Source organism: Elaeis guineensis, chromosome 14 (assembly GCF_000442705.2).
Source record: "Elaeis guineensis isolate ETL-2024a chromosome 14, EG11, whole genome shotgun sequence".
Lineage (NCBI taxonomy): Eukaryota > Viridiplantae > Streptophyta > Magnoliopsida > Arecales > Arecaceae > Elaeis > Elaeis guineensis.
In genome coordinates this window covers 12,786,444-12,813,199 of record NC_026006.2, presented here as the reverse complement: position 1 = coordinate 12,813,199, position 26,756 = coordinate 12,786,444, and the positions used below count along the sequence as shown (strand labels likewise).

The 26,756-nt window shown below is 38.4% G+C and overlaps 1 protein-coding gene across 1 annotated transcript; it reads left to right on the top strand.

Moving 5' to 3' along the window:
• Positions 1 to 7,300: 7,300 nt before the first annotated feature.
• LOC140853853 (uncharacterized mitochondrial protein AtMg00300-like) lies at positions 7,301 to 19,483 on the top strand. The gene is made up of 2 exons (XM_073248960.1): positions 7,301 to 15,577; positions 15,913 to 19,483. Exon 2 carries the CDS (start codon positions 18,300 to 18,302, stop codon positions 18,810 to 18,812), a length of 513 nt encoding a protein of 170 aa, XP_073105061.1. The 5' UTR covers positions 7,301 to 15,577; positions 15,913 to 18,299; the 3' UTR covers positions 18,813 to 19,483.
• The last annotated feature ends 7,273 nt before the right edge of the window (positions 19,484 to 26,756 follow it).

The window sequence follows — 26,756 nt, the reverse complement described above, 5'->3', positions numbered from 1 at the left end:
TACTAATTAGGTTTTGATTTTTCTTTTGCAGTTATGGCCACCAACTTATCGCTTCGATTGCTGTTAGACAATGATAAATTAAGAGGATCTAATTTCAATAGCTGGTATCAAAAATTGAAGATAGTCCTAGAGTATGAGAGAATTTCGTATGTGCTGATAGATTCGACACCTGAGGAGCCCGCTCTTAACACTTGTAGTGCGGTTCGAGACACTTACTTGAAGTGGCTCAACGACTGTCCTATGGTACATTGTATTATGTGAGCAGTTATGAATGATGAGTTTAGTCACAAATTCAAAGAGGCTCAGTCAGAAGAAATGCTCAAAATGTTGAATGATTCTTTTGGCACTCCCGACGATGTTGAGCGGCACAAGACCAGTTGTGCCATTTTTAATGCCAGGATGAGGAAGGGAGCATCGATAATCGATCATGTATTGTACATAATTGAATAGATCGAGCATCTCAGAAGCTCAACTTTCTCTTGCACGAGTAGCTTGAAAAAAATACGATTCTGAATTTCCTACCGAAGTCCTACTTATTGTTTCTCAGTCTATCGAATGATGAAGCTTGTAATAAACTATCATGGTCTATTAGGGTTATGTAGACTTATGAGAAAGATCATCAGCTCCACAAGAAGATGGTGAATATAGTGGGAGTATCTTCTTCAGGTGGGCATTGTCCCTTTAAGAAAGGGAAGAAAAAGAAGAATAAATTAAGGTGCCAAGTGCTGGGGGTCAAACCGTGAAGTTCAAGTTCAAGTCCAACCAGAGTCAGGTAGAGTGCTTCTACTGTAGGAAGCAGGGTCATTGAAAGAGGAACTATCCTCAATACATTGCTTCCCTTAATCCAAATAGGCCAAAGAAAAAGAAGCAATCGATTGCTAAGCAAGGTAATTATATGATAACTCCTTGCAACTTCTCAATTTATGATACAATGATCTGGTTATTAGATACTGATAGTCCTATTAACTTTTATAATTCATTGTAGGGATTTCTAGTCAGTAGGAGATTTGAAAATGGCGAGAGATTCCTGAATATTGAGAATGAAAGATCAATTTTAGTTCTAGCTTTAGAAATTATCAAATTTGTATTCAATTATCATATCATTATTTTTAGTGATTGTCATTATTATCCTAGTTTTTTATTGAATGTAATTTTTGTAGGCCTTCTGGCTAAAGAAAACTATGAAATTTCAATAAAGAAAAATTTTTGTGATATCATTTTGAATGGTGTTACTGCAATACATGGACAATTGAATAATAAGATTTACATTGTATCATGGTCTAGTGCAATGTACATATTGAGAAAACATCCTAGGATAGATGATGTCTTAGATGGCTACCTTTGATACTATAGGCTAGGTTATATTTACAAGAACAGGAACAGGTTAATCCGAGAGGAAAATTTTTAAGGACAATGATTGTGAATCATTGCCAACTTATGAATCATTTTTACTTAGTAAGATGACCAAACCAACTTTTACTAAAAAAGGTGAACGAGCTAGTGATATTCTAGGTCTCGTACATACTGATGTATGTGGACCAATGAGCATAAGTGTAAAAGGAGGACATCACTACTTCATTATGTTCACAGATGACCTATCTAGGTATGGGTACATCCACTTGATGAAGAACAAGTCAAAATCGTGTGAAATATTCAAATGATTCCATAATGAGGTAGAGAAACAAACTGAAAAGAGCATTAAACCTCTTTGATCTGATCGAGGAGGTGAATACCTTTCTGGTGAATTTTTGACACATCTGAAAGAGAGTGGGATTCTCTCGCAATGGATTTCTCTTGAAATGTCACAGCATAATGGTGTCTCAGAAAGGAAGAATTAAACCTTGTTGGATATGGTTCGGTCCATGATTGAATTTTTCAATCTGCCAATCTCATTTTGGAGATATGCACTAGAGTCGGTTTGCTATGTACTTAATAGGATTCCAAGTAAGTCTACGAATAAAATACCATATGAGATATGGACTGGGCATAAACTAGTACTCTCACATCTTAGAGTTTGGAGATGTCTGGCTTATGTCAGAGTTTAAAAATAGACAAACTAAGACCTAGGTCTGACAATTGTATCTTCATAGGGTATCCTAAAGAAACCAAAGGTTATTACTTCTACCTTGCTGATGAATAGAAAGTGTTCGTAAGTAATAAAGCATACTTTTTAAAAAAAAAATTCCTTAGTGAAGGAATTGGTGCTTCTAAAATTGAGCTTGATGAAGTTTGACTGGTAGAAAAATTGATACAATCTAGTGAACTCATAGAATCTAATTTGACTGAGTCAAATCCAGAACCTATTAATGATGCACCATTAAAGAGATTTAATAGAGTATCGCACCCACTGGATAGATACTACGATTTTTTGATTCGAGATGGAGATCCTATTGAACTCGATGAGAATTTATGAGGATCCAATCTCCTACATGGATGCAATGCAGAGATCTGACTCTAATAAGTGGCTGAAAATCATAAAATCTGAAATGGAGTCCATGAAGGTCAATGATGTGTGGACATTAGTTGACCCACCTAAAAGGATAAAACTCATTGGATGTAAGTAGATCTTCAAGAAGAAGAGAGACACAGATGGTAAGGTGGAGACCTATAAAATCTGTCTGATTGTCAAGAGATATCATCAATATTATGGTATTGACTATGATGAGACGTTCTCTCCTGTGGCAATATTGAAATTCATTCGAATCATGCTTGCGATAGCTGCACATCTAGACTATGAAATCTGATAAATAGATATAAAAATAGCTTACCTCAATGGTGAGCTAGAAGAAGAGATGTATATGATACAATCTAAAGATTTCACATCTACATACGAGTCTAAGGTATGCAAGCTATAGAGATCCATTTATGGATTAAAGCAAGCAAGTAGGAGTTGGAACATGTGTTTTAATAAAGTGATCAGAATGTATGGCTTCGTTAGGAATAGAGAAGAACCGTGCATATACAAATTGGTTAACAACTCTATGACAGTATTTCTTATTCTGTATGTAGATGATATTCTCTTAATCGAGAATGACGTTCTTGCATTGCAAGGAATAAAGGTTTGGCTATTGTTTCAGTTCTCCATGGACTTAGAAAAAGCATCCTACATTCTTGGGATGAAGATCCATAAAGATAGATCAAAGAGGATGCTTAGATTATCTCAGTCCACGTACATCGAAATCGTACTGAAATAATTCAGCATGAAAAATTTCAAGAAAGGCTATCTCTCGATAGGCCATGAAATTACTCTCTTAAAAAGAGATTGTCCGACAACTCCTCAAGAGAGGGAGTATATGAGCAGAATTTCATATACTTCGATAGTGGATTTCATAATGTACGCTATAATATATACAAGACTAGACGTAGCATACTCACTAGTAGTAAGGAAATACCAGTCTGATCCAGGGGAGAACCACTGGAAGGTTGTAAAAGCTATCTTTAAGTATTTGAGAAATACTAAGAATTAATAGCTTGTTTATGGAGAAACCAACTTAAAACTTGTGGAGTTTATAGACTCTAATTTTTAGTCGGATCATGTCGACAGTAAGAGCGTATTGGGTTACATCTATACCCTGAATGGTGGAGCAATCTGCTGAAAAAATTTTAAGCAGCACACTGTGGCTGACTTTACTTACGAGGCAGAATACATCACGGCATCTAATGCTGTGAAAGAAGCTATATGGTTACAGAAGTTCATTGGCGAGCCCAGAGTGGCATCCTCCCTCGATGATCCTATTTTATTATATTACGACAGCATTGGCACCATTGCTCAAGCAAAAAAATCGAAGTCACATCAGCGCACTAAACACATTTTATGCCGCTACCACCTGATGTGGGAGATCATGGATTGAAGTGGTGTCGAGCTTCAGAAGATCGATGGAAAGGAGAATCTGACTGACTCATTTACTAAAGTCCTCAGTATCAAGGAGTTTGAAGATCATAAACTAAAGATGGATATATGATACTGTACTGATTGGCTTTAAGCTAAGTGGGAGTTATTGAAAATTATATCCCAAAGTCAATCATCAGTCTGTTGATAGTTATGCTAAACAGTATAAATATATATAAATTGATAAATTAATAAAATTATTATTTGATTTTTTTATCTCAAAGTAGTATATATCTTCTTAATAAACTCTAATTATTGTAATGAAGTTCTTAGGACTATCCTAATCGATATAGAAAGATATATTATTTAGTCCTTAAAATAAGTTCACGATCAAATGATGCGCTATTACTAAAATGATAGTATTTATCGAGTGTAGATCATTGTGTGTCATATGCATTGGTTGTCTTCATAACCAAATGGTATAAAGACACTGGTATGACACAAGTGAGATATAGGAGTACATCTCATTGAACATGACCAACTACTGGCACTCTGCTATCAAGAGTAGCTACGAAGGATATAGGTATAAGTACCCCTCCGACCTAAGATTATCATGGTGATTTGTAAGGAACTCACTGTGCTTTGGTGTCGGACTATCTGAATTTTTAATTTTGTGATGAAAGATTTTTAGGCACAGTCAAGTACTTGCAAAGTTGGTGTATGAGTCAAAATAGAATTGACCCCTCCAAATAAGTAAGAGTTAATGCATCAGTGTGTTTCAATTTAGTAAAATCTTAGCTAGAATAATTCATATGATGGATTTGAAAGGTTGAGATATAATGTGGTTGATTAATCTGGGTTTGATAGTAAAACTCCAGGCTACCTTGAGTGTTAGAGTCAAAGGGATGAATTATATGGTAACCATATGCCAATAGGTTCATGAATGATACTATGCAATCTTTCGACCTATCCGAACATCAAGTTCTATTGCTAGATGGTTACATTGATTAGTTCAGAAAGTTATTTCTATGCTATTGGCTTAGGTTTGAACCTATGGGGTCACACTCAAAAAATATTTTCAACTGATCATATGGCTGATCGATGATTGAGAATCATTCTAGGATTTAATCGTCAATTTGATTGATGATTAACCTTGTATAAAAGTTATAACAAATTAATTTACTAATTATTGATAAATTATAAGAGGATTGATTAGTGATTAGATTATTAATTAACTCAATTTGATTGAGCATTAAAGTTTGAATTAAATCTAATTGAATGGGATTCAATTTGGTTTGATCTGATTAGGTTATGAGATGATCTAATTGCTAAGGGTGTTCGATTCTTGATTTGAGCTCGATTAATTTTTGATCTGATTAGAATTTAATTGAGACTATTTATTATCTAATTAGATTAGATAATCTAATTGGGTCTAATCTAATTTAGTTGGGTCAAGAACCTAATTAGAAATGAACACAAGTTCGAATTCAAATGGAATGAAAACACCCCATGCGCCATCTTTCACTATGCCCATCCTTTCTTCTGAAAGAATAGTGCCCTACAAGCTAATCACATGGAGATGCGATGGGATATTTCTTTATTATCTTTCTGCTCATTTACATGATATTAATTATTTTATCTATATAAGGTATTATGTTTTATCATTTGCTGTATCATTTTTATATGATAATGATAAACCCTATAGATTAGGGCAATGATTTTAGGGCCATGATGAGATCATGCTAGTGAGACCTAAAATCTTGATAGTCTTAATTTAAAATATTTTCAATCATTGGATCATCGAGTCAGAGATCGATGACTCCGATAAGACTGGTACATCCTATGTATGCTCGATGGAGAAAGCGGTTGATCGCATAACCACTTATGTGGTGATACTAATACAAAGATGTAGGTGCTCATTAGAGAATAAGTTCACTAAACAGACCCATAGAAAGAACATCTGATGGAGCCTAACAGTATGTCAACAGATGGATCTTCAGTGGGAGTGGTGCATATGATCCTTTGACTTGAGATCATCATGGTACCTTATGTGTATGGATCCTTACTTTAGTTTATTCCCTAGCATACCACTTTGAGATATATGTGGGATATTTTGAGTATGGTAGAGTATGCATAGAGGTTATGAGTGATCAACAAAAAATCGATCACTCCTTGTAGGAGGAGAGAACATCCTATGTGATCTCATAGGATGGTGACTCTGAGAGTCTCTGACCAGAGCAGAGATGAACTGTAGAAATAGTTTTTACTGGTTCATTAATTGAGTCATCATTATCTGATCGAGATATATATGGTTAGGTATTTGGGTTTGATATATTTCATACCCATAGTCTTTTCGAGATGTTGTGTGTGATCGAAGGATTGAATGCATGGTAACTCACCACGAAAAGATAATTTTGATATTTTTATCAAATTTTAAATCTTTCGAATAGTCATGATATATTACTAGATTTCAATCTTGACTTATGGACTCAAAATTAAAAAAAATTAATTTGAGAATCAATTAGGAAGAGTTCTAGTTGATTGGGACTCTTGAGCTGATTTAATCCAATCGGATTAGGGTTACGTCGAGATTTTGGGTCCATTGCTGGCTAGATTTGGAACCCAATGGGTCACACACAATAAAAATTTGATCTTGATCTAATTAATTTAAATTTATTATAAATTTGATGGGTTAATTAAATTGCTAGCACATGAATTAACCCAAGTTCTCAATTGGGTTTAGTGCAAATGTGTTTGTGCTAACTTAGTCTTCTTGCCTTGACCTAATATGATTGGGTTTGAACCATCTAATTTATTAGTTGGTTTATCTGGATTTTATGAAAGTGTTCCATATGCATTTAACCACCTCCACACCAAAAGCCATGCCCAAATTTTTTGTCACGTCCTATTTATTTTGGGGTTAAGAAGGAAGAGTCTTTCTTAATGTGGTATCTTAATTTCCTTACATTCCTTAAATATTGTGCACCATCAAATGGAGCCATTGGGATGTGGGATGTGGAAGATATGGAGGAGTCCTTCTCTTGGAAGGAACTCCATGAAAAAAATAAATGGGACATCTTTTGGAATTTTGGGCGATGTGAAATGGAGAGTCCATTTCACATTTGACTCTTGTTTTCTTCCTTTTTTTGCACACATCCTATTTAATCCCACATGCCATATGATGGCCTTTGGGATATGTTGGCATGAAATTAGATGAAGAGTCCTGGAAGGAACTCCATATCAAATTTTAGAAGGAACATATTTATTTTGTGCATTGAATGTGGAAGAGTCCACCTTATCTTGGACTCTTTAATTCCATGCTCTTCCATAATTTCTTTGACCATATTATGGCATTCAAATTTTTCCTGGCAGAGGAGGGGTCCTTCTATAGATGAAATTCTTCTTATTCTATGCCTTGACCCCTTGGTTTCCACATTGAAAATTAATTGGAACATGTAAGGGAGTTGGGACGCCAAGAGTTGGCATCCCTTGGTGTCTTAGGTGGCGCCTCTTCATCCCTAATATAAGGGGTGCCCCATATGGCATAATAGCTATCCAAAATCTATTTTGGATGTGAGATTAGATGAGGAAGTGATGGTAAAAATTTGAACTATAGAAAGAAAAAGGGAAAGAAAAATAGAAAGGAAGAGAGGAAGAAATAAGAAAAGTATGAGATACTTGTCCTAAAATCAGATTGTTCATGTGTTGAACATAAAATCTGATTAGAGTGTGGTTTGATACTTTAGAAAAGGATTTCTAGAGTGGTTCTAGTGGAGGTCATGAAGGCATACAAGCAATGGTGCATCATGTTCTTATGAAGGACAATCGGCAGCGCACTTGCGTAGAAGGCTGCAGCACCATGATGAGTTAGGAAGGGCCCTGATCAATCCTATATGGATCAACATTGGAGGACTTCTGCTTTGGAGTCTTATGGAGGTATCAAAATCATCAATTTGTGGTCTTCATGGTGGTATATGATTTCTGATCTTCTCTTTATATGAATATTTTTTGTGATTTGATTGTAATCATTAAGGGATTCCTAAGGTTTTTGAGTTTCAGTGATTGAGTTTAATTGTTAAACCTTATTTTCATTTATTGCATGCATGTTAAAAATTTTTAAAATATATATTTTGCTGTATCATTGAAATCCAACAGTGGTATTAGAGCCATCCTTGATAGATTTAATCAAATTTTATGTTATTTTTGTGATATGGATTTGATCTAGTTCAAACTATGTTAAAATCAATTTTTTTGATTGATGTTTAGTTGATGATTTTGATGTATTTTTGTAAATGATAAAGTGTTATCGATCCATGATCGAATTTGGATATGAAATTCTATGGTTTATAGACTTGTGTGATAAGTTTAATTTAGATCTTATGATCTATTTTTTGATGGAATTGAAATTCAGTGCATGTGATACGCGGGGGCCTTGGAATGTTGCATATGGATGTACATTGCCAAGGATTAAGGTTTATATATTTGATACATTTACTTAAGATCCAAGGGCTGACTACCATGCCATCAGGCACTCACCTTTATGGGTCTATCATCTTGGTTGTTGCCCGAGGTATGCATGGGGCCAAAAAATTTTGATCATGGATAAGATGCATCAAACATCGATTAGGATTTTTACCGATGGATTAGTTTAATTATAATTTATTGTTCTAATATGATTAGAGTTTAATGATTATAGATTAAATCAATATCATAATTCTAATTTGATTAGAAACTAAGTTTAATTTTGGTTAATCAAATTTTGTCATTTGCCTAATTTGATTAGGTTTTGAGTTATGGGTGATCGAATCTGAGTTAACCTAATTGAATTAGGTTTAACCTATAAATTGATCAACTCAACTTAAATAAATGATAAATGGTTAACTTAAAAGTTAAAATTTGGATCAAGTGTTGAACCCGAATTGAAAATCCTAGATGGGTCATATGCCCATAATTTTGAACATCTTAATTGACATGTGTTTGAATGATATCGTAATAGAAATAACATGAGTTGTATGTTATAATATTTTATAATTATTATAAAATACTATGATGATTTGTTATGGACTATGAAACATCCATGTGATGGATATATGCATTCATGATAGTCTTCATAGTGATGAAGATTGGACTACCAGGCTTTTGGAGAGCAAAGGTGCATTAAGATTGACCATGAGATGGTTCAATCTATGATGCACCTAGAGTTAGACCCAAAGATCATCCTGTGGCTCGGATGATTTTTTCAAAGTCCATAACTATTTATTTTCCTTGATATGCTCACATATATTGGTAGTTAGTATTTAAATTTTTATAGCATATGATGCATGATTAAATGTTTAGGATGTGCATGAGACTTAAGTCCCTCGGTTAAATTATATTAAGTCTTAATGTCGAAGTGTTAAGAACACTATCCATACCTTCCTTCATACTAAGTCATTATTATATCAAGAACCATAATAGGCTTGTTGTGCTATCCACATGGCTTGCTGTGGGGATTGACTTAATCCTGTCTTGGTGCATAATGAAGTTAATGGTATTTAGCTCATACTAAGTCAATAAAGTATATCAAAAACTGTAGTGAGTTTGTTATGCTATCCACAAGACTTGCTATAGTGATTGGTATGATGTTGACATAGTGATGCTTATGGCATATTTGGTAGTGCTACCTTGTTGTGCTATCCACAAGGGTAGTATTATCCAGATATGACCATATAGGATTGAAAGGTATGATTTAACTAAAATATTATAGTTTGTTGTGCTATCCACAAAGTTATAAGTATTTTAGAGGTAAAAGTTATGTTGAGACTTGCATGAGATACAATTAGTAAAAAAAAATAGTTACTTATCCTTGAACTCATAAGAGCTTGTTGTGCTATCCATAAGATTTTTTATGAGAAATTGGGATCTCAATCCCACTAAAAAACTTCATGATAAGATTTTTTGATTTTATACTTGAGGACTATGAAATTCGTTCAAATAGTGGGAGACACAATTAGATAAAATCCTCATCTAACTTATGCATATCATCATGAGTAGTTTTTTTTATATTCTCATATTCATATTTGCATCTTTACATTCACTACTTAAGATATTTTTAAATTTGATCAAATGTCATGGAATGGTTGAAGAAAAGAAGGTGAATATTATCTTCACTAAGGATATCTAATATCGTTACAGCATCGATAAGCAATAAATTATAAGAATTATCTTGCAAATGTGAAGTAGTAGCAGGATACAAAAGTTGCATCTACTAATAGTTTGTATGTGATACAAATTAATAATTCATTGAGTGTTTCAGCTTTAAATTTTTTAAGGTATGTGATACCTTATATAGGTTCTGCTTATGCAAAGTGTTGCAAGACCTATAAAGCTGAAGTGAGGTGACTACTTGCCTTTTGGCACTAATGGATAGTCCATTGTTGCTAAGGTTGTAGGAACCTACTTATTTAAAAACTAGTAGACCATTATTTATCAGCAACATTATTTCAATCCCTATATTATTGTAACATAAATTTGAAATTAATGTTCAGAGTAAAAGTTACTCTCCTTCTAATAAATTTTATGGTTATAGTCTTATGTTTCTATCATTCAATGATATTCTTCATGTTGATGTGATGGTCACATATCTTAGGGCAAAGAAGGTATTAAGTTTTAAACATATGGATGTTCGAAGACTAATAATATCTCAACCCTGAGATGGACACTTCATATGTGATATAACGTATTTTCTAAAATACTTCACAAATTTTATTGTCTCATTCTATAGATATATCTCAGAAATTACTGTATGAATTAGATATTATAAAAATCTGTTACGAGCACTCCATATGAGATATGAAAAAGGCAAAAGGAAGGTTGCTCGCTTATGTAAAAAGTGTTGATGTACATAAGTTTGTACTATAACAGATTTTTTATAAGTATATAGGTTATCCTAAAAGAATAGTATGAGATACTATTTCTACTACCCTACTTGGCAAACGATGTTTTGTCAGTAGGTATACCACTTTTTAGGAAAAATTTTTTTTTAAAAAGAGACAGTGGGAGGATAATTGAACTTGAGAAGTTCAAGACCTATAAACTATCCTATCTTAACTTATAGAGTGTCCACAAGTTAATCCTCAACCATATGTGCCCAGTGATGAGGCACAACCATGATACACACCTCCTTATCGAAAGGTTAATTCGAGTGTGTAATATACCACTCAAATATGGATTTGTCATTGTGAATGGCAGTACACCATACATCCTTGTGAATGATCTTTTACTTGACCCATTCAGAGATTGTTATGAGTAGGATTCTAACAGCTGGCCTGAAATCTTGACATCTGAAATGGACTCCCTGAACATCAACCAAGTGCGGACTATGGTTGAAGCACCTATGGGTATGACCCAACAGGTTGCTATCTGGGATGCCTATTCAGATTCTTGCTATTGACATATACCATCTAGAGAAGTTGTCTCTAGTGAGAGGGCAAATATTTTTATAAATTCAGACAGTTTATGAGGAGTAGGTACTTCTAATATTGATGGGACAGTCAAAATATTTAACTTTATCAAATATAGATGAACCATATGTGTGTGTAAGAAGATAGGTGGGAGTCCCACTAACTTCTTGATTATGTATGTAGGTGACATACAGCTTATTGGGAAGATAGTCCCGATATTGCACTCGATCAATGACTTGCTTATCACAGAAGTTTTCATAGAATAGACTTGGGTTAAGCATCTAATATACTTTGCATCTATAAGGATAGGTGTAAGTCGATGTAGGGCTTGTCCCAGTCTAGGTACATAGAATTTAATATTAAAAGGGTTCAACATGAATGGGTGTAAAGGTGTTTACTTATCTATATATTCAATGTACCAAGCTTGATATAAATTATGTCTTGTGCATAATCATTGATTTCGGACTGATCCATGATAGGATCTTATGAAAATTGTGAAAAGCATTCTCATAGTACTTGAGAAGTACTAGAGAAGCAGTGAATTGAAAGAGTTCCAAACAGCAAACTGTGTTTAACTCAGTTAATTACTGTTAGAAAAGATTGCTAAGGAAAGTTGTCTGATGAAGAGTTCATCATTAAGTTGGGTGTCGTCTCACCGAGTACCCACACACATCCTAGGCACTTTCACCTCATTCATGATATAATCATAAAATAGTTAATATTAAGAATAGTATAATAGGACCAATTCACTAAGGCTTATACAGCAGCAGTGTAATCGTCATCCTGATTGCATGGGCATCAGGTACAGGAGCGATTGGCTTTAGTGAAAGTAGAAGATTGAAAGAATAGTGCCCTACAAGCCAATCGCATGGAGATGTAATGGGATATTTTTTTATTATTTTTCTGCTCATTTGCATGACATTAGTTATTTTATCTATATGAGGTATTATATTTTATCATTTGCTGTATCATTTTTATATGATTATGATAAATCCCATAAATTAGGATAATAATTTTAAGACTATGATGAGATTATGCTAGTGAGACCTAAAATCTTGATAGCCCCAACCTAAAATATTCTCAGTCATTGGATCATCGAGTCGAGGATCAATGACTCTGGTAAGACTGGTACATCCTATGTATGCTCGATGGAGAGGATGGTTGATCTCATAACCACTTGTGTGGTGATACTAATACAAAGATGTAGGTGCTCATTAGAGAATGAGTTCACTGAACAGACCCATAGAAAGAACATCTAATGGAGCCTTACAGCATGTCAACAGATGGTTCTTCAGTGGGAGTGGTGCATGTGATCCTTTGATCTGAGATCACCATGATACCATGTGTGCGTGGACCCTTACTTTGATTTATTCCTTAGCACATAACTTTGAGATGTGTGTGGGATATTTTAGGTATGGTAAAGTTTGCATGAAGGTTGTGAGTGGTCAACAAAGAATCGATCACTTCTTGTAGGAGAAGAGAACATCCTATGTGATCTCATAAGATGGTAACTCTGAGAGTCTCTGGTCAGAGCAGGGATGAATAGTAGAAATAATTTTTACTGGTTCATCAATCGAGTCATCATCATCTGATCGAGAAATATATGGTTAGGTATTTGAATTTGACATATTTCATATCCATAGCCTTTCCGGGATGTTGTGTGTCGAAGGATTGAATTGCATGGTAACTCATCACGGAAGAATAATTTTGATATTTTTATTAAATTTTAAATCTTTTGGATAGTTATGACATGTTACTAGATATCAATCTTAACTTGTGGACTCTTCAAAATTAAAAGAGTTTAATTCGAGAATCAATTAGAAAGAGTCTTAGTTGATTGGGACTCTCGAGCTGACCTAATCCAATTAGATTAGGATTACGTCGAGATTTTGGATCCACTGCTAGCTAGATTTGAAACGCAATGGGTCACACACAATAGAACTTTTGATCTTGATCCAATCAATTTGAATTTATTATAAATTCAGTGGGTTAATTAAATTGCTAGCACATGAATTAATCCAAGTTTCCAATTGGATTTAGTGCAAATATATTTGTGCTAACCTAGTCTTGTTGCCTTGACCTAATATAATTATGTTTGAACCATCTAATTTATTAGTTAGTTTATTTAGATTTTATGGAAGTGTTCCATATGTATTTAACCACCTCCATGCCAAAAGCCACACTCAATTTTTTTATCATGCCCCATTTATTTTGGCGTTAAGAAGGAAGAGTCCTTCTTAACGTGGTATCTTAATTTTCTTACATTCCTTAAATATTGTGCGCCATCAGATGGAGCCATTGGGATGTGGGACATGGAAGATATGGAGGAGTCTTTTTCTTGGAAGGAACTCCACAAGAAAAATAAATGGGACGTCCCTTGGAATTTTGGGCGATGTGAAATGGAGAGTCCATTTCACATTGGACTCTTGTTTTCTTCTTTTCTTTGCACACGTCCTATTTAATCCCACACGCCATATGATGGCCTTTGGGATATGGTGGCATGAAATTGGATGAAGAGTCCTTCTCATGGAAGGAACTCCACATTAAATTTTAGAAGGGACACATTTATTTTGTGCGTTCAATGTGGAAGAGTCCACCTTGTCTTGGACTCTTTAATTCCACATGCTTTCTTAATTTCTCCGGCCATATTATGGCATTCAAATTTTTTCTGACAGAGGAGGAGTCCTTCTATAGATGAAACTCTTCTTATTCCATGCCTTGACCCCTTGGTTTCCATGTTAAAAATTAATTGGAACGTGTAAGGGAGTTGGGACGCCAAGAGTTGGCATCTCTTGGTGTCTTGGGTGGTGCCTCTTCATCCCTTATATAAGGGGTGCCCCATATGGCATAATATCTATCCAAAATCTATTTTGGATGTGGGATTAGATGAGGAAGTGATGGTAAAAATCTTAAGTGAAAATAGAAAGGGAAAGGGAAAGAAAAATAGAAAGAAAGAAAAGAAGAAAAAAAAAATGAGATACTTGTCCTAAAATCAGATAATTCATGTGTTGAACATAAAATCTGATTAGAGTGTAGTTTGATACTTTGGGAAAGGATTCTTAGAGTGGTTCTAGTGGAGGTCATGAAGGCATACAAGCAATGGTGCATCGTGTTCTTGCGAAGGACAATCGACAGTGCACTTACGAAGAAGGCTACAGCACCATGACGAGTTAGGAAGGGTCCTGACCTGATCAATCCTGTGTGGATCAATATTGGAGGGCTTCTGCTTTGGAGTCTTGTGGAGATATCAAAATCATCAATTCGTGATCTTCATGGTGGTATATGACTTCTGATCTTCTCTTTATATGAATATTTTTTATGATTTGATTGTAATCATCCTGGGGTTCCTAGGGTTTTTGAGTTTTGATGGTTGAGTTTAATTGTTAAACCTTATTTTCATTTATTGAATGCATGTTAAAAATTTTTGAAATATATATTCTGCTGTGTTATCGAAACCCAACATCTTCATACGTGAGAATGGTTTTCATGTAGAATTTTTTGCACTCAGAAGGTGTGTGATGCCTTCTTTTGATCTTCTTTGGATCAAAATTTGGTTGGTTCAAGTTTGACTTTGAATTAGTTTGAAATCAAACTTAAATCAAGAGTCCAAATTTTGTGGGACTCTTCATTGCCACTGACCAGCCTTCTTTCTCATGCATAAATGAATTTTTGTGTGATGTTTTTTGCATCAATTTGAGTTGCATCACTCTCCTTTCTGAGTCCCTTATGTGTGGATTAAATCTAGTTTAAAAATAATTTTAAATTTGATTTGAATCGATGATAAGATCAAAGGCTATTTGAAGCTAAACTAGATTATCCAAACTCTGTGGGATGCCACCTTAAAAGGGAGTGATTTTTTGTGCACCAAACTACTTCAGATTTGACATGAGAAAACCTCAGAGAGTGTGTGAGAGATCTGAGAAAGAGGGGTGGGCATCCGTGCATAAGAAAAAGAGAAAGAAGATCCTTTTTGGAGCATGAGATCTAGGGTAGGGTTTCTAGGATTTTCTAGTTCCTATTTTGTGAGAGAGAAAAATAAAAAGAAATTTATTTTTCTTCTTCCACACCATTTTCTTCTTGAAATTTTTTTTTCTTCTGATCTAGAGGTATTCATTTGATCTAAAGAAAGGGGTCTCCATCAGCCATCCAGATCCTTCATCTTAAGTTAGCACTCTCGAGAAGGACAATCTATTCGAAGCTTCGAGCAGATCATCTGTAGAGGCCAGATATGCTATGTGGCTACTCAGCATCAGGAAGAATCTCTTACCACATCTATCAATAACAATAATCATCGATCCATGATCAGGTAATGGGTTCTGAACTCATCGGATCAGATCTAAGTATTAGATCTGATTCAGGGCATCGATACGATCGATGCAGTGTTTTCTTTCAGATTAGATTTTTTTTGTACAATATTTTTATGTCATAGATCCTTAGGAAGATAGTTTAGATTTGATCTAAAGCATATGTAAGAGATTAAATAGTTTAATCTATTACTTTTGCGATAAAAATTTTAAAAAAATATATACTTTGAACTGACTGTTTTCCAACAGGCACCTACATTTTTTAAGTCAAAAGGCATAATCCTATAACAAAAAAAATCTCGATTAGTTATAAAAGTAGTTTTCTTCTCATCTTCAGATACCATCCGAATTTGGTTATAGCCAAAGAAGACATCCATGAAGGTGAGGAGCTCATGGTTTGATGTAGCATCCACCAGTTGGTCAATCTGAGGTAGGGGATAGCTATTCTTTGGGCAAGTTTTGTTTAGATTAGTGAAGTCTATGCAGATCTGCTATTTCTCATTTGTCCTGTTGATGCAGACCATGTTTACAAGTCAATCTAGATAGGTCACCTCCCTGATGAAACTGGCACTGATCAATTTATCTACCTCCTTGGAGATAGCTTTCTGCCGCTTCGAAATAAAGTTTTGCTTCTTCTGCTTGATAGATTGATGTAAGGGGTCCATGTCCAAATGATGCATCATGATTTCAAGTGTTGTGATCTAGGTGGTGTGCCCAAGGCCCAGGGGACCAAGGCTAAGGCCAAGGTTCATCATTCATGAGGGCTTCATGGAGGCTCTAGGGCTAGTTGGGCCCTAGGTTGAAAGGCTGTGGGCCTTTCGGATTCTTGAGGTCTAGGTTATGTGGGCCTCAAGGGACCAACTCTTTATGGGTCAGGTCTGGGCCTAGGATAGGTGAGATTAGGTCGAGTCATGGGTGTACATGGGCTTGGGTTAACCTAATCTCCCATAGAGTTGGTCAAGGGAGTTTTGGGTTTGGGTCACTTGACCCTGTGTTTATATATACATGCACTGTATAGGTTTGATTAAGCCAAGGAATACGAAAACCCTTTCTCCCAAGTCTCTCTCTCTTCTCCCTCTCTCTTCAGCTATTATCCACACCCCAGGAGCAAGAAACCCTAGGGTTTCTTGCCGCCAGGTCCATAGAAGGCAGGAAAAACAGGGGAGCCGCTAGGGTTTTGAGCCCCTCCCCCTTTGTGCCGCCAACCATATTGCCTCTCCCTCTCTTGCAGCTATCCAAACATCAGGTCCAGGACTTGAAATCTCTTACTATGAGGTTGGTACAAGTTTTTCTCAGATCTGGAGTTGATCTAAGGTCGTTTGAGGCATGGATGAGATCTCCATCAACAGATCTACAGGAAAGGCTGTAGCAGGATAGATCTGTAAGGTCTGGTTCTATCTACCTTCTTCCCTATCTAGAATATCCTAATTTGAGATCTACAAATTGAAAGATCTCGATCCAGGCCTGATATGGTTGGGTACCAAATCTTGGATTTTTTAGAGGTGATCTTAGAGGCGTTCTTCATCTAGAACGAAAGGCTGACGAAGAAGACAGCAACCAGGCTGATTTCGTCAAAGGCCTTCGATTGAGTCCAAAAGTCTTCAGATTTATTCGTTGCTGGTTCTGCTACACCCAAGATCCATGGAAGGAGCCAGGATCATGCTCCAATAGTTGGTATCAGAGCCAGGTTGGTGAGGAAGTGGTTCCAAGCATGAGAAGTTATAGATCCCAAGTGCTAAAAATTTTCAGCAATATGAAGGTTGATTTTGAGAAGTTTGATGGCAAGAGAAATTTTTTCATGTGAAAAATTTGGGTGGAGGATCTTCTGGTGCAAGCAGATCTGGATCAGGCTTTGGATAAGAAGCCTGAGGGAATGACAGATAGACAGTGGGCATCGTTGGAGAAGAAAGCATGCTCGGTGATTAGAGGATGTTTGGCGGATGCGGCATTGTATTTAGTGCTGGAAGAAAAGACCCCGAGGGGCCTTTGGTCGAAGTTGCACACCATGTATATGGGGAAGAATATGTGCAACAAGCTAATGCTGAAGAAGAGGTTGTACAGTCTTCGGATGCAGGAGGGATCTGATGTGATTGGCCACATTCAGAGGTTCGACCAGTTGTGCATGGAGTTGATGAATATCGGGGTGAAGCTGGATGAGGAGGACAAGTCCCTGTTGCTTTTGTGCTCGCTGCCAGGATCATATGACTCTTTGGTGACTACACTGCTTTACGGCAAGGAGACTCTGGAATATGAGGACATGGTCTCGGTGCTGAGGTCTAAGGAGCAAAGAGAAAAGTTGACCAGAGATCGGGCTCCCTAGGAGGGTTTGGCAGTAGGGGAGAGGACAGGTAGAGGCAGAGGCAGAAGCAAGTCCAGGGGGCGGTCCAAGTTCAAGAAGGGAAAGAAAGAGATGAAATGCTTCAAGTGCAACGAGTTCGGGCACTTCAAGCGAGAATGTCCCTATGGAAGAGCAAGAAGGAAGAAAGAAGTGGCTCAGAATTAGTGAGTGTAGTTGCTGGGCAGTAGGTGGAGGATGATCTACTTGTGGTATCAGATAGTCACAGGCATTACACAGAGGAGTGGACACTAGACTCTGCGTGCTCACATCACTACACACCACACAGGTCTTGGTTTGCGACATACACCAAGACAGATGAGGGATCAGTGACTCTAGGCGACAATCATCCTTGCAAGGTGGCTGGGATAGGGACAGTCAGGGTGAGGATGTTTGATGGGATTGTGAGGATATTGACAAATGTAAAGCATGTCCCGGAGCTGGAAAAAAATCTGGTGTCACTAGGCTACTTGGAGCGTAGTGGATACAGCTTCAGCAATAGGGCTAGAAGCAGAGTATTAAACATCTCCAATGGAACTATGATGGTGATGAGAGGTAGGAGGTTGGACAATAATCTCTATCGCATGGAGGGATCTGTGGTGACTGGAGATTCTGATGCTGCAGTTGCAGCACAGGACCAGCAGGGGGCTTACAGGATGTGGCACTATCGCCTAGGCCACATGGGTGACAAGGGGCTGAGGGAGTTGAGCAGGAGAGGACTCATCTCTGATCTGGAGGATGGTGCTACAGGAGAGATCTATGAGCCTTGCCAGATGGGAAAGCAGAAGAAAGTTCAGTTCAACATCAGTACAACCCGCAGTGCAGCCCCTCTGGAGTTAGTATACACGGATGTGTGGGACCAGCCCCAATTTCAGCTAGGAATGGGGCCAGATACTTCATGACCCTGATTGATGATTTCTCAAGGAAACTCTAGATTTACTTCATGAGAGAGAAGTCTGAGGTCTTCACCAAGTTCAAAATCTGGAGAGCTGAGGTGGAGAAGGAGCAGGGGAGGAGCGTGAAGTGTCTGAGGTCAGACAATGGCGGAGAGTACACCAGCAGAGAGTTCCAGGACTATTATGAGGAGTGTGGGATCAGGAGACACTTCTCAGTTAAGGGGACTCCACAGCAGAATGGGGTGGCCGAGAGGATGAATAGAACACTTCTGGAAAAGGCATGATGCATGAGGTTGCAGGCAGGGCTTCCAAAGGCATTCTGGGTTGACACAGTTGACGCAGCGGGTTACTTGGTCAATCGGTCACCTCACATCAGGTTGGATGGCAGGCTTCCAGAGGAGGTGTGGTCTGGGAGGACAGTTGGGCTGGGCCATCTATGGGTATTTGGGTGCACGGCCTATGTGCACATTGGAGCTGGTGAGCGGAGCAAGCTAGACGCCAGATCATGTAAGACGATGTTTCTAGGCTATCCGCGAGGAGTTAAGGGATACAGGCTGTGGGATCCCTTAGAAAAGAAGGTCATCATTAGTCGGGATGTGACTTTTGATGAGGAGTCAGTCCTACGGAGGCGAGCAGGCATGGAGGAGCAGTAGGAGCAGAAGGAGGTCCAGCAGGACGCTGCTGGACAGCTTACCTCTTTGATTTTGCCTCTTGCAGATACTACTGGAGGACATGACATTCAGGTGGAGTACCTACCTAAGGTGTCTCCACAGGTGAAGAGGACTCAGATAGATGATCGAGGCGAAGAGGTCCAGCAGGAGCGAGCTGGACCGAGGACTGATATCGGTGTTGCCCTACACAAGCCCAAGAGGACCATCAGGCAATCAGACCGATATGGCTTTGAGGAGATGCTGTCATATGCCTTGGTGACAGTGAATGGAGACCCATATATATATCAGGAGGCTATTGAGATCCAGGATAGAGAGCGGTGGATCCAGGCGATGTCCGAGGAGATGCAGTTTCTCTACCAGAACCAGACGTGGCGATTGGTGCAGTTGCCACAGGAGAAGAGGCCCATTGGCTGCAAATGGGTCTACAGTCGCAAGGAAGGGCCTTCAGAGCAGGGAGGTATCAGATTCAAGGCAAGGTTAGTGGTCAAGGGATACTCCCAGAAGGAAGGCATCGACTTCAGCAAGGTCTTCTCTCCCATCGTCAGACATACTTCCATCAGAGTGTTGCTGAGCATTGTAGCAGCTCAGGATTTAGAGCTGGAGCAGATGGATGTCAAAATGGTATTCCTCCATAGGCATTTGGAGGAGAGGATTTACATGGAGTAGCCACCCGATTTCAGAGATCCAGGATCAGAGGGAAAGGTTTGTTTGTTGCAAAAGTCGCTGTACGGGCTGAAGCAATCATCAAGGCAATGGTACAAGTGGTTCGACTCCTATGTGCGCAGCATTGGACTTTCCAGGTGCGAGTTTGATCCCTGTGTTTATGTTCAGTCTCTTGAGGATGGTTCTAAGGTGTTCCTACTCTTGTATGTGGATGACATGCTTATAGCATGCAAGAGTAGAAAGATTGTGCAGGATCTGAAGGCATTCTTATCTCGGGAGTTTGAGATGAAGGATTTGGGCCCTGCAAGGAAGATCCTAGGCATGGAGATTTTCAGAGATCGAGCCCAGAGGGTACTGCATCTATCTCAGGGGGGCTACATACAGAAGATCTTAGAGAGGTTCGAGATGAAGGGAGCAAAGCCGGTGGAGCTTCCACTTGCCGGTCACTTCAGACTCTCGAAGACCATGGTGCCACAGACTGAGATGGAGGCTCAGGAGATGGAGATGGTCCCTTATGCTTCAGGAGTTGGGAGCTTGATGTATGTGATGGTCTGTTGTAGGCCAGACATCGCTCATGCAGTGAGTCAGGTTAGCAGGTTCATGGCACAGCCTGGTAGGGAGTACTGAAGAGCTCTGAAGTGGATATTCAGATACCTGACGGGTTCAGTTGGAGTTGGCATCTGCTACAAATAGTGAGGAGGTGCAGTGGGATACTCTGACATGTCCAGGGAGGCTCAGGGGCTGATTGGCGGTTATGTAAATGTAGACTTCGGTGGAGATGTGGATACCTAGAGGTCTACGACAGGCTTCATCTTTAGCCTGTATGGAGGTCCTATTTCTTGGAGATCGAGTTGCAGCCTATCACAGCCCTATCCACTATAGAGACGGAATACATCAGGCTGACAGAAGCAGTTAAGGAGGCAATTTGGCTGAAGGGTTTGTTGACGGAGATGGGCCTTACTCAGGAGGCCATTAGAGTGCACTGTAACAGCCAGAGTGCACTTCTACTAGCACAGAACTCAGTCTATCATGCAAGGACAAAGCACATCGACATTTGGTATCATCGGATCAGGGAGCTTGTGGAGGATGGTGAGGTGGAGATGGTAAAGGTACACACCAAGGAGAACCCAGCTGATGCACTTACGAAAGTACTTCCACGGGACAGCTTTCAAAGATGTGTTGAGCTGATTCGGCTGATGGATAGAGTGGAGCTGCTTGAGGCCTTGGGACACCAAGGTGGAGATTGTTGTGATCCAGGTGGTGTGCCCAAGGCCCAGGCGACCAAGGCTAAGGCCAAGGTCCATCATTCATGAGGGCTTCATGGAGGCTCTAGGGCTAGTTGGGCCCTAGGTTGAAAGGCTATGGGCCTTTCGGGTTCTTGAGGTCTAGGTTATGTGGGCCTCAAGGGACCAACTCTTTATGGGCCAGGTATGGACCTAGGATAGGTGAGATTAGGTCGAGTCATGGGTGTACATGGGCTTGGATTAACCTAATCTCCCATAGAGTTGGTCAAGGGAGTTTTGGGTTTGGGTCACTTGACCCTGTGTTTATATATATATATGCACTGTATAGGTTTGATTAAGTCAAGGAATACGAAAACTCTTTCTCCCAAATCTCTCTCTCTCTCTTCTCCCTCTCTCTTCAGCTATTCTCCACACCCCAGGAGCAAGAAATCCTAGGGTTTCTTACCGCCAGGTCCATAGAAGGCAGGAAAAGCAGGGGAGGTGCTAGGGTTTTGAGCCCCTCCCCCTTTGTGCCACCAACCATATTGCCTCTCCCTCTCTTGAAGCCATCCAAACATCAGGTTCAGGACTTGAAATCTCTTGCTACGAGGTTGGTATAAGTTTCTCTCAGATTTGGAGTTGATCTGAGGTCGTTTGAGGCACTGGTGAGATCTCCATCAACAGATCTACAGGAAAGGCTGCAGCAGGACAGATCTGCAAGGTCTGTCTCCATCTATTTTCTTCCCTATCTAGAACACCCCGATTTGAGATCTATGAATTGGAAGATCTCAGTCTAGGCCTGATCTAGTTGGGTACCAGATCTTGAATTTTTTAGAGGTGATCTTAGAGGCATTCTTCATCTGGAACGAAAGGCTGACGAAGAAGACAGCAACCAGGCTGATTTCATCAAGGGCCTTCGATCGAGTCCAAAAGTCTCCAGATTTATTTGTTGCTGGTTTTGCTGCACCCAAGGTCCGTGGGAGAAGCCAAGATCATGCTCCAACATCAAGATCGATTTCCAACATATCTGTGGCTTACTAGGCGAAGATTCTAGTCACTTCATTTAGATTCGATCTAATTCGAATCATGTGCTTATTGTTTCCATATTCCAAGGGGATTGTGATGAGGTCCTCCACTAGCTCTCTTCATTCTTTGATTAGTTCATCACAGATGTCTAGCCCTTCAATAGAAAAAATATTGGGTAGCCTTACTCTCTGGAGGACAATTATTAGCATGCCATGCTAACACTTGGTCTCCTCAGACCTCTTCGATCCCATGCTTAGTTGGAAACTTCATCAGTAGATGGTAGGTTGATACCACGACTCTAAAGGCATTCTGTCCCAATCGCCCAAAGATAGCATTGTATGCTGAGAGCGCTCTAATGATCAGTAAATCAATGTGGGTAATAGACTATTGAGGCTTCCGACCCACTATGACTGGCAGGGTAATGACCCCTTCCATCAGTATAGCATCTTTGGTAAAGCCTGCAAGAGGAGAATCTAGTCTACCCAACTGATCCAAAGAAATGTCTATTTTGGAGAATGCATCATAAAACAAAACATCAGTTGAGCTTCCATTATCCACCAAGATGTGGTGTACATTATAGGTTACAATATTTAAAGATACAACAACTGTATCATTATGTAGAAGTTGAATCCCCTTTGGAAAAGGTGATAGCTTCCTTAGAATTTTCTCTTTTGGTTGACTCCCTTAGCTCTAATTTGTTGTGCCCCCCAATGATAGTATTGATTACGCCAGCTATAGATCAATTTTCTATTGGCTCTTCTTGTGGAGGTTGTTTCGGTTGGCGTGGTGCCATCGATGGATCCTCGTGCTCTCCCCTTATGTGTCAAATGAAATGATCCAACTGACCTCACTGGATAAACTCCTTGATTTTATCTTAGAGTTGGATGTAGTTCTTGGTGTTGTGGTCGTGATCGTAGTGGTAAAGGCAGCACTTATATCAGTTGTGCTATTCTGCTCAAGACTACATTCTCTCGATCCTGGAAAGCTGCTCTCTGATTTCCATAAGCATTTGAGTCCTGAATGTATTCAAAGAAGTATAGTTTGTGAACCTCCTCAATGGTGACAAGCACCTCAAGGAGGGGCGACGCTGTCTCCTAAGGCTTCTAGGTCATCGGCTTTGGCGAGGGGTTCTGGATCATCGACATTGGGGTAGAATTTTGGACCGTGATTAACTCCTTGGGGGATCTTTCCGGATTGGGGAGAGCTTATCTTCCTTCTTTTCCTTAGTTGTAATATCAGTTGAGGTCCCATGCTTCTCGAAGGCTTCTTTGGCTCAAACATATTTCTCAGTCTGGTCTAGCATCTCCATGAAGTCCTTCATGTACTTCTTCTCCAAGGAGAAGAGAAGAGAGTTCTTCGGAAGTCCACCCTTCAGGGTAGTCACTATGATTGACTAGTCTAGGTCGCATACTTTTAGGATAGCTGCATTAATTGAAGTGGCTCACATAGGCTCAGAGGGATTCTTCTTTTCTTTGCTTGATATCTATCAAAAAATAGAATTCTTGACACTGCCTCTTGCACTGACGAAGTGAGTTTTGAATGATCGGTTCAACTGGTCGAACGAGTGAATGGAGCTCGACTTCAAAATCGAATACCAATCTTAAGCTGCCTTTTTGAGACTCGAGAGGAAGGCTCGATACAAGATTCCATCACTTGCTCTATGAAAGAGTATGAGAGTGTTGAAGCTCTCCAAGTGATCTACTTAGTCAGTCAACCCATTATAGTTCTCCAACTATGGCATCTTGAAGATGGTCGATAGTAGTTTCTACATGATCTGATTGCTAAATTATGGATCGATGCAGAAGTTAGCTTGATCATTTTGGTTCGTGGCCCAATGCTGCAATGCTTCAATTCACTGATTTATCTCTTAAAGTTTGTGGTGCATGTCAGCATCACAGACTGTATAGACTTCTGTGTGGTGCGATGGAGATCAACCTAGAATAGATCCCTTGCTAGAGTGAGGGGTGGGAGAGCATCTCCTCCACTTGAGATTTTGAGGTCAACTTAGCCGTGTCTGTCTTCCCCACTTTGGACTTCGTAAGGGAGGCTAGGGTGGTTACTGCTGGGGTGCCACCTACATCAGATTTGGCTATTGCATAGTGTTCACTCTACAGCCAATGCCTGTACCTGGGCAACCAGCATGTTGAACTGGTCTTGGTTTACCCTGGCAGCTAGTCAACAAAGTTGCATAGGCATCTCTAATTGTTGAGCCAGGATATGATTTTCGATTGGGTTCTTGGTCGATTGGTCTGTCGTGGTATTAGAAGGACATGAGGATATTCTTTGCAGTGGCATCACTGCAGATCTTATACTCCCTCCCAAATGTGGACCTACATCCTTTCTCTAGCACCAATTTATTACTGCAGATTTTTGGCTTGGGTTGGATTAGTTGGAGCTAGGCTATGGATGGCAATGCGATAAAGGTCAGATCTACAAGATAAGTCTCTAACCGGGGTTGGCTCCGATAAGGATTCTTCGATGCTTAAGTCAGAAATTTATAGAATAGATGAGAAGGAGTTCATGAGAGAGAGAGATTGCATACCTTAGGGGCTCTTTGATTACCCTATTTATAGATCGAAGTGAGAGCCATAAAAGGGAAGAGTTATTGGAAGCCATCCCGACTCCTTCGGGTGTATTTTTCTAAGATTTTCGACCTAATTTTTTGAGATTTGGTGGTTATGGTTGCCTTATCTAGCACATGGCCAGTTGCTTTCAGCAGTCACACGATTCAAAAGGATATGCGAGATCTCCTAAATCCTTTCAAATTTGTTGATCAAAGTAGGGGTCAGTTGAAGCATGGGTCGGTGGCTTGATGCATGAGGTCGACTGAGACATGGGTCGGTGGCTGGTGGATGGATCGACAGCTAATGTATGGATTGGCAGCTGACCCTAGATTGATCACAACTGAGGTCAACTCAGATAATAGAGATTTTCTATCCATAATAGGAGGCATTCAATTTACCACTGCCTAGTGACTGTACTTGAAATCCTTATGTTGGAAGTTGATGACCCTTGTTATGGCACAGAACTATGGCCAAGGAATTTATGGTACTCCTGGTTCTCTCTTCTCTCAAGTTTTAGTTGTGGACAAGAGGGATCGAAGTACATACACGAGGAGTCATATGATTCATAAATTCATAGTACTTTTAAAAAATTTTATCACATGGCAACCACCGTATACTTACAGAGAACTCTTTCCACAAGTATGCAAGGCATCTTATCATACTATCATAAAACAACAATAGAATAATTATCAATAATTTAAATCTAAAACTTAAGAATTTAAATTTTATATCTAAGATTTCAATAAATTCAATAGATGTTACATCAAATTCAATAAGACTTTTAGAATCTAAAATAAAAATATGGAGGTTCTGCTTCTAATCACTCTCCCGCACATATCTCTATCATCTTAGTTTTTTGAGATTTATAAAAATAGTAAAATAGAAAGTAATGATTTAGACAGCCTAGTAAGCAATGATCACTTTAGCTAGATTAAATCAAATAATAAAGTAAATAGTCATTTATAAAAAATAAATATATAAAGTTTATTAATTTGAAATCAATTTCAATTATGCAATAGTATCAAAACATAGTTCATGTTAAATTCAATTCTTTTTCAAATATTAAATTTTTTTTTAAAAATTTAATTTTTTTTATTTCTAATTTTTTTTATCAACCATGAGCTCTGACCATATTTTTTTTGTAGTAGGATCATAACACCGTATATTATCTTGTAGTGGGCTGTAAATCATCTGATAGCAAAATCTTTTAGAACCACTGGTCTCGCTGGTGGTTTGTCATTGATCTCGCTGGCGACATATCACTGGTCTCGCTGGCGACATAAATTCTCAGGATAAATCAATTATCTACGTATTTGCCTCCAATGGTGGGATCCTTTATATAGTCAGATTGTCAGTTCATATCATTCTTATATCAAAATTCTTCAAAAATTATATTTCTTATTCTAGTTTGATAAAAAAACACAAAATCATGTGATATCAAAATTAATCAATATAATATATAATAAAATCAATATGTTCAATCATGCTTCATCATAACATTACAAAATAAGATATTTATTAGTAATAAAATATCATTCATCTAATTCATGCATCATTTCATAAATCATGTCAGAAAAATAGATTATAATTTATCGATATATCTAAAAAAAATGAAGCATTACTTACCTCATACGCATTCCAATAAATCAACATAATTCTATAAATATCTTTTCAAAATCTTTAATTTGTAGTTCATATCACAATATCCCATGATCAAATATCCACAACCCTATACAAGATTAAGTTTAATAATTAGAAAGGGTATGAATAATTAAAAAAAGATAGAATTGATGGTACCTACAT

Excerpts from the sequence above, each read along its gene's own strand:
- LOC140853853 (XM_073248960.1), top strand. The coding sequence starts at position 18,300 with ATGTTTGATGGGATTGTGAGGATATTGACAAATGTAAAGCATGTCCCG.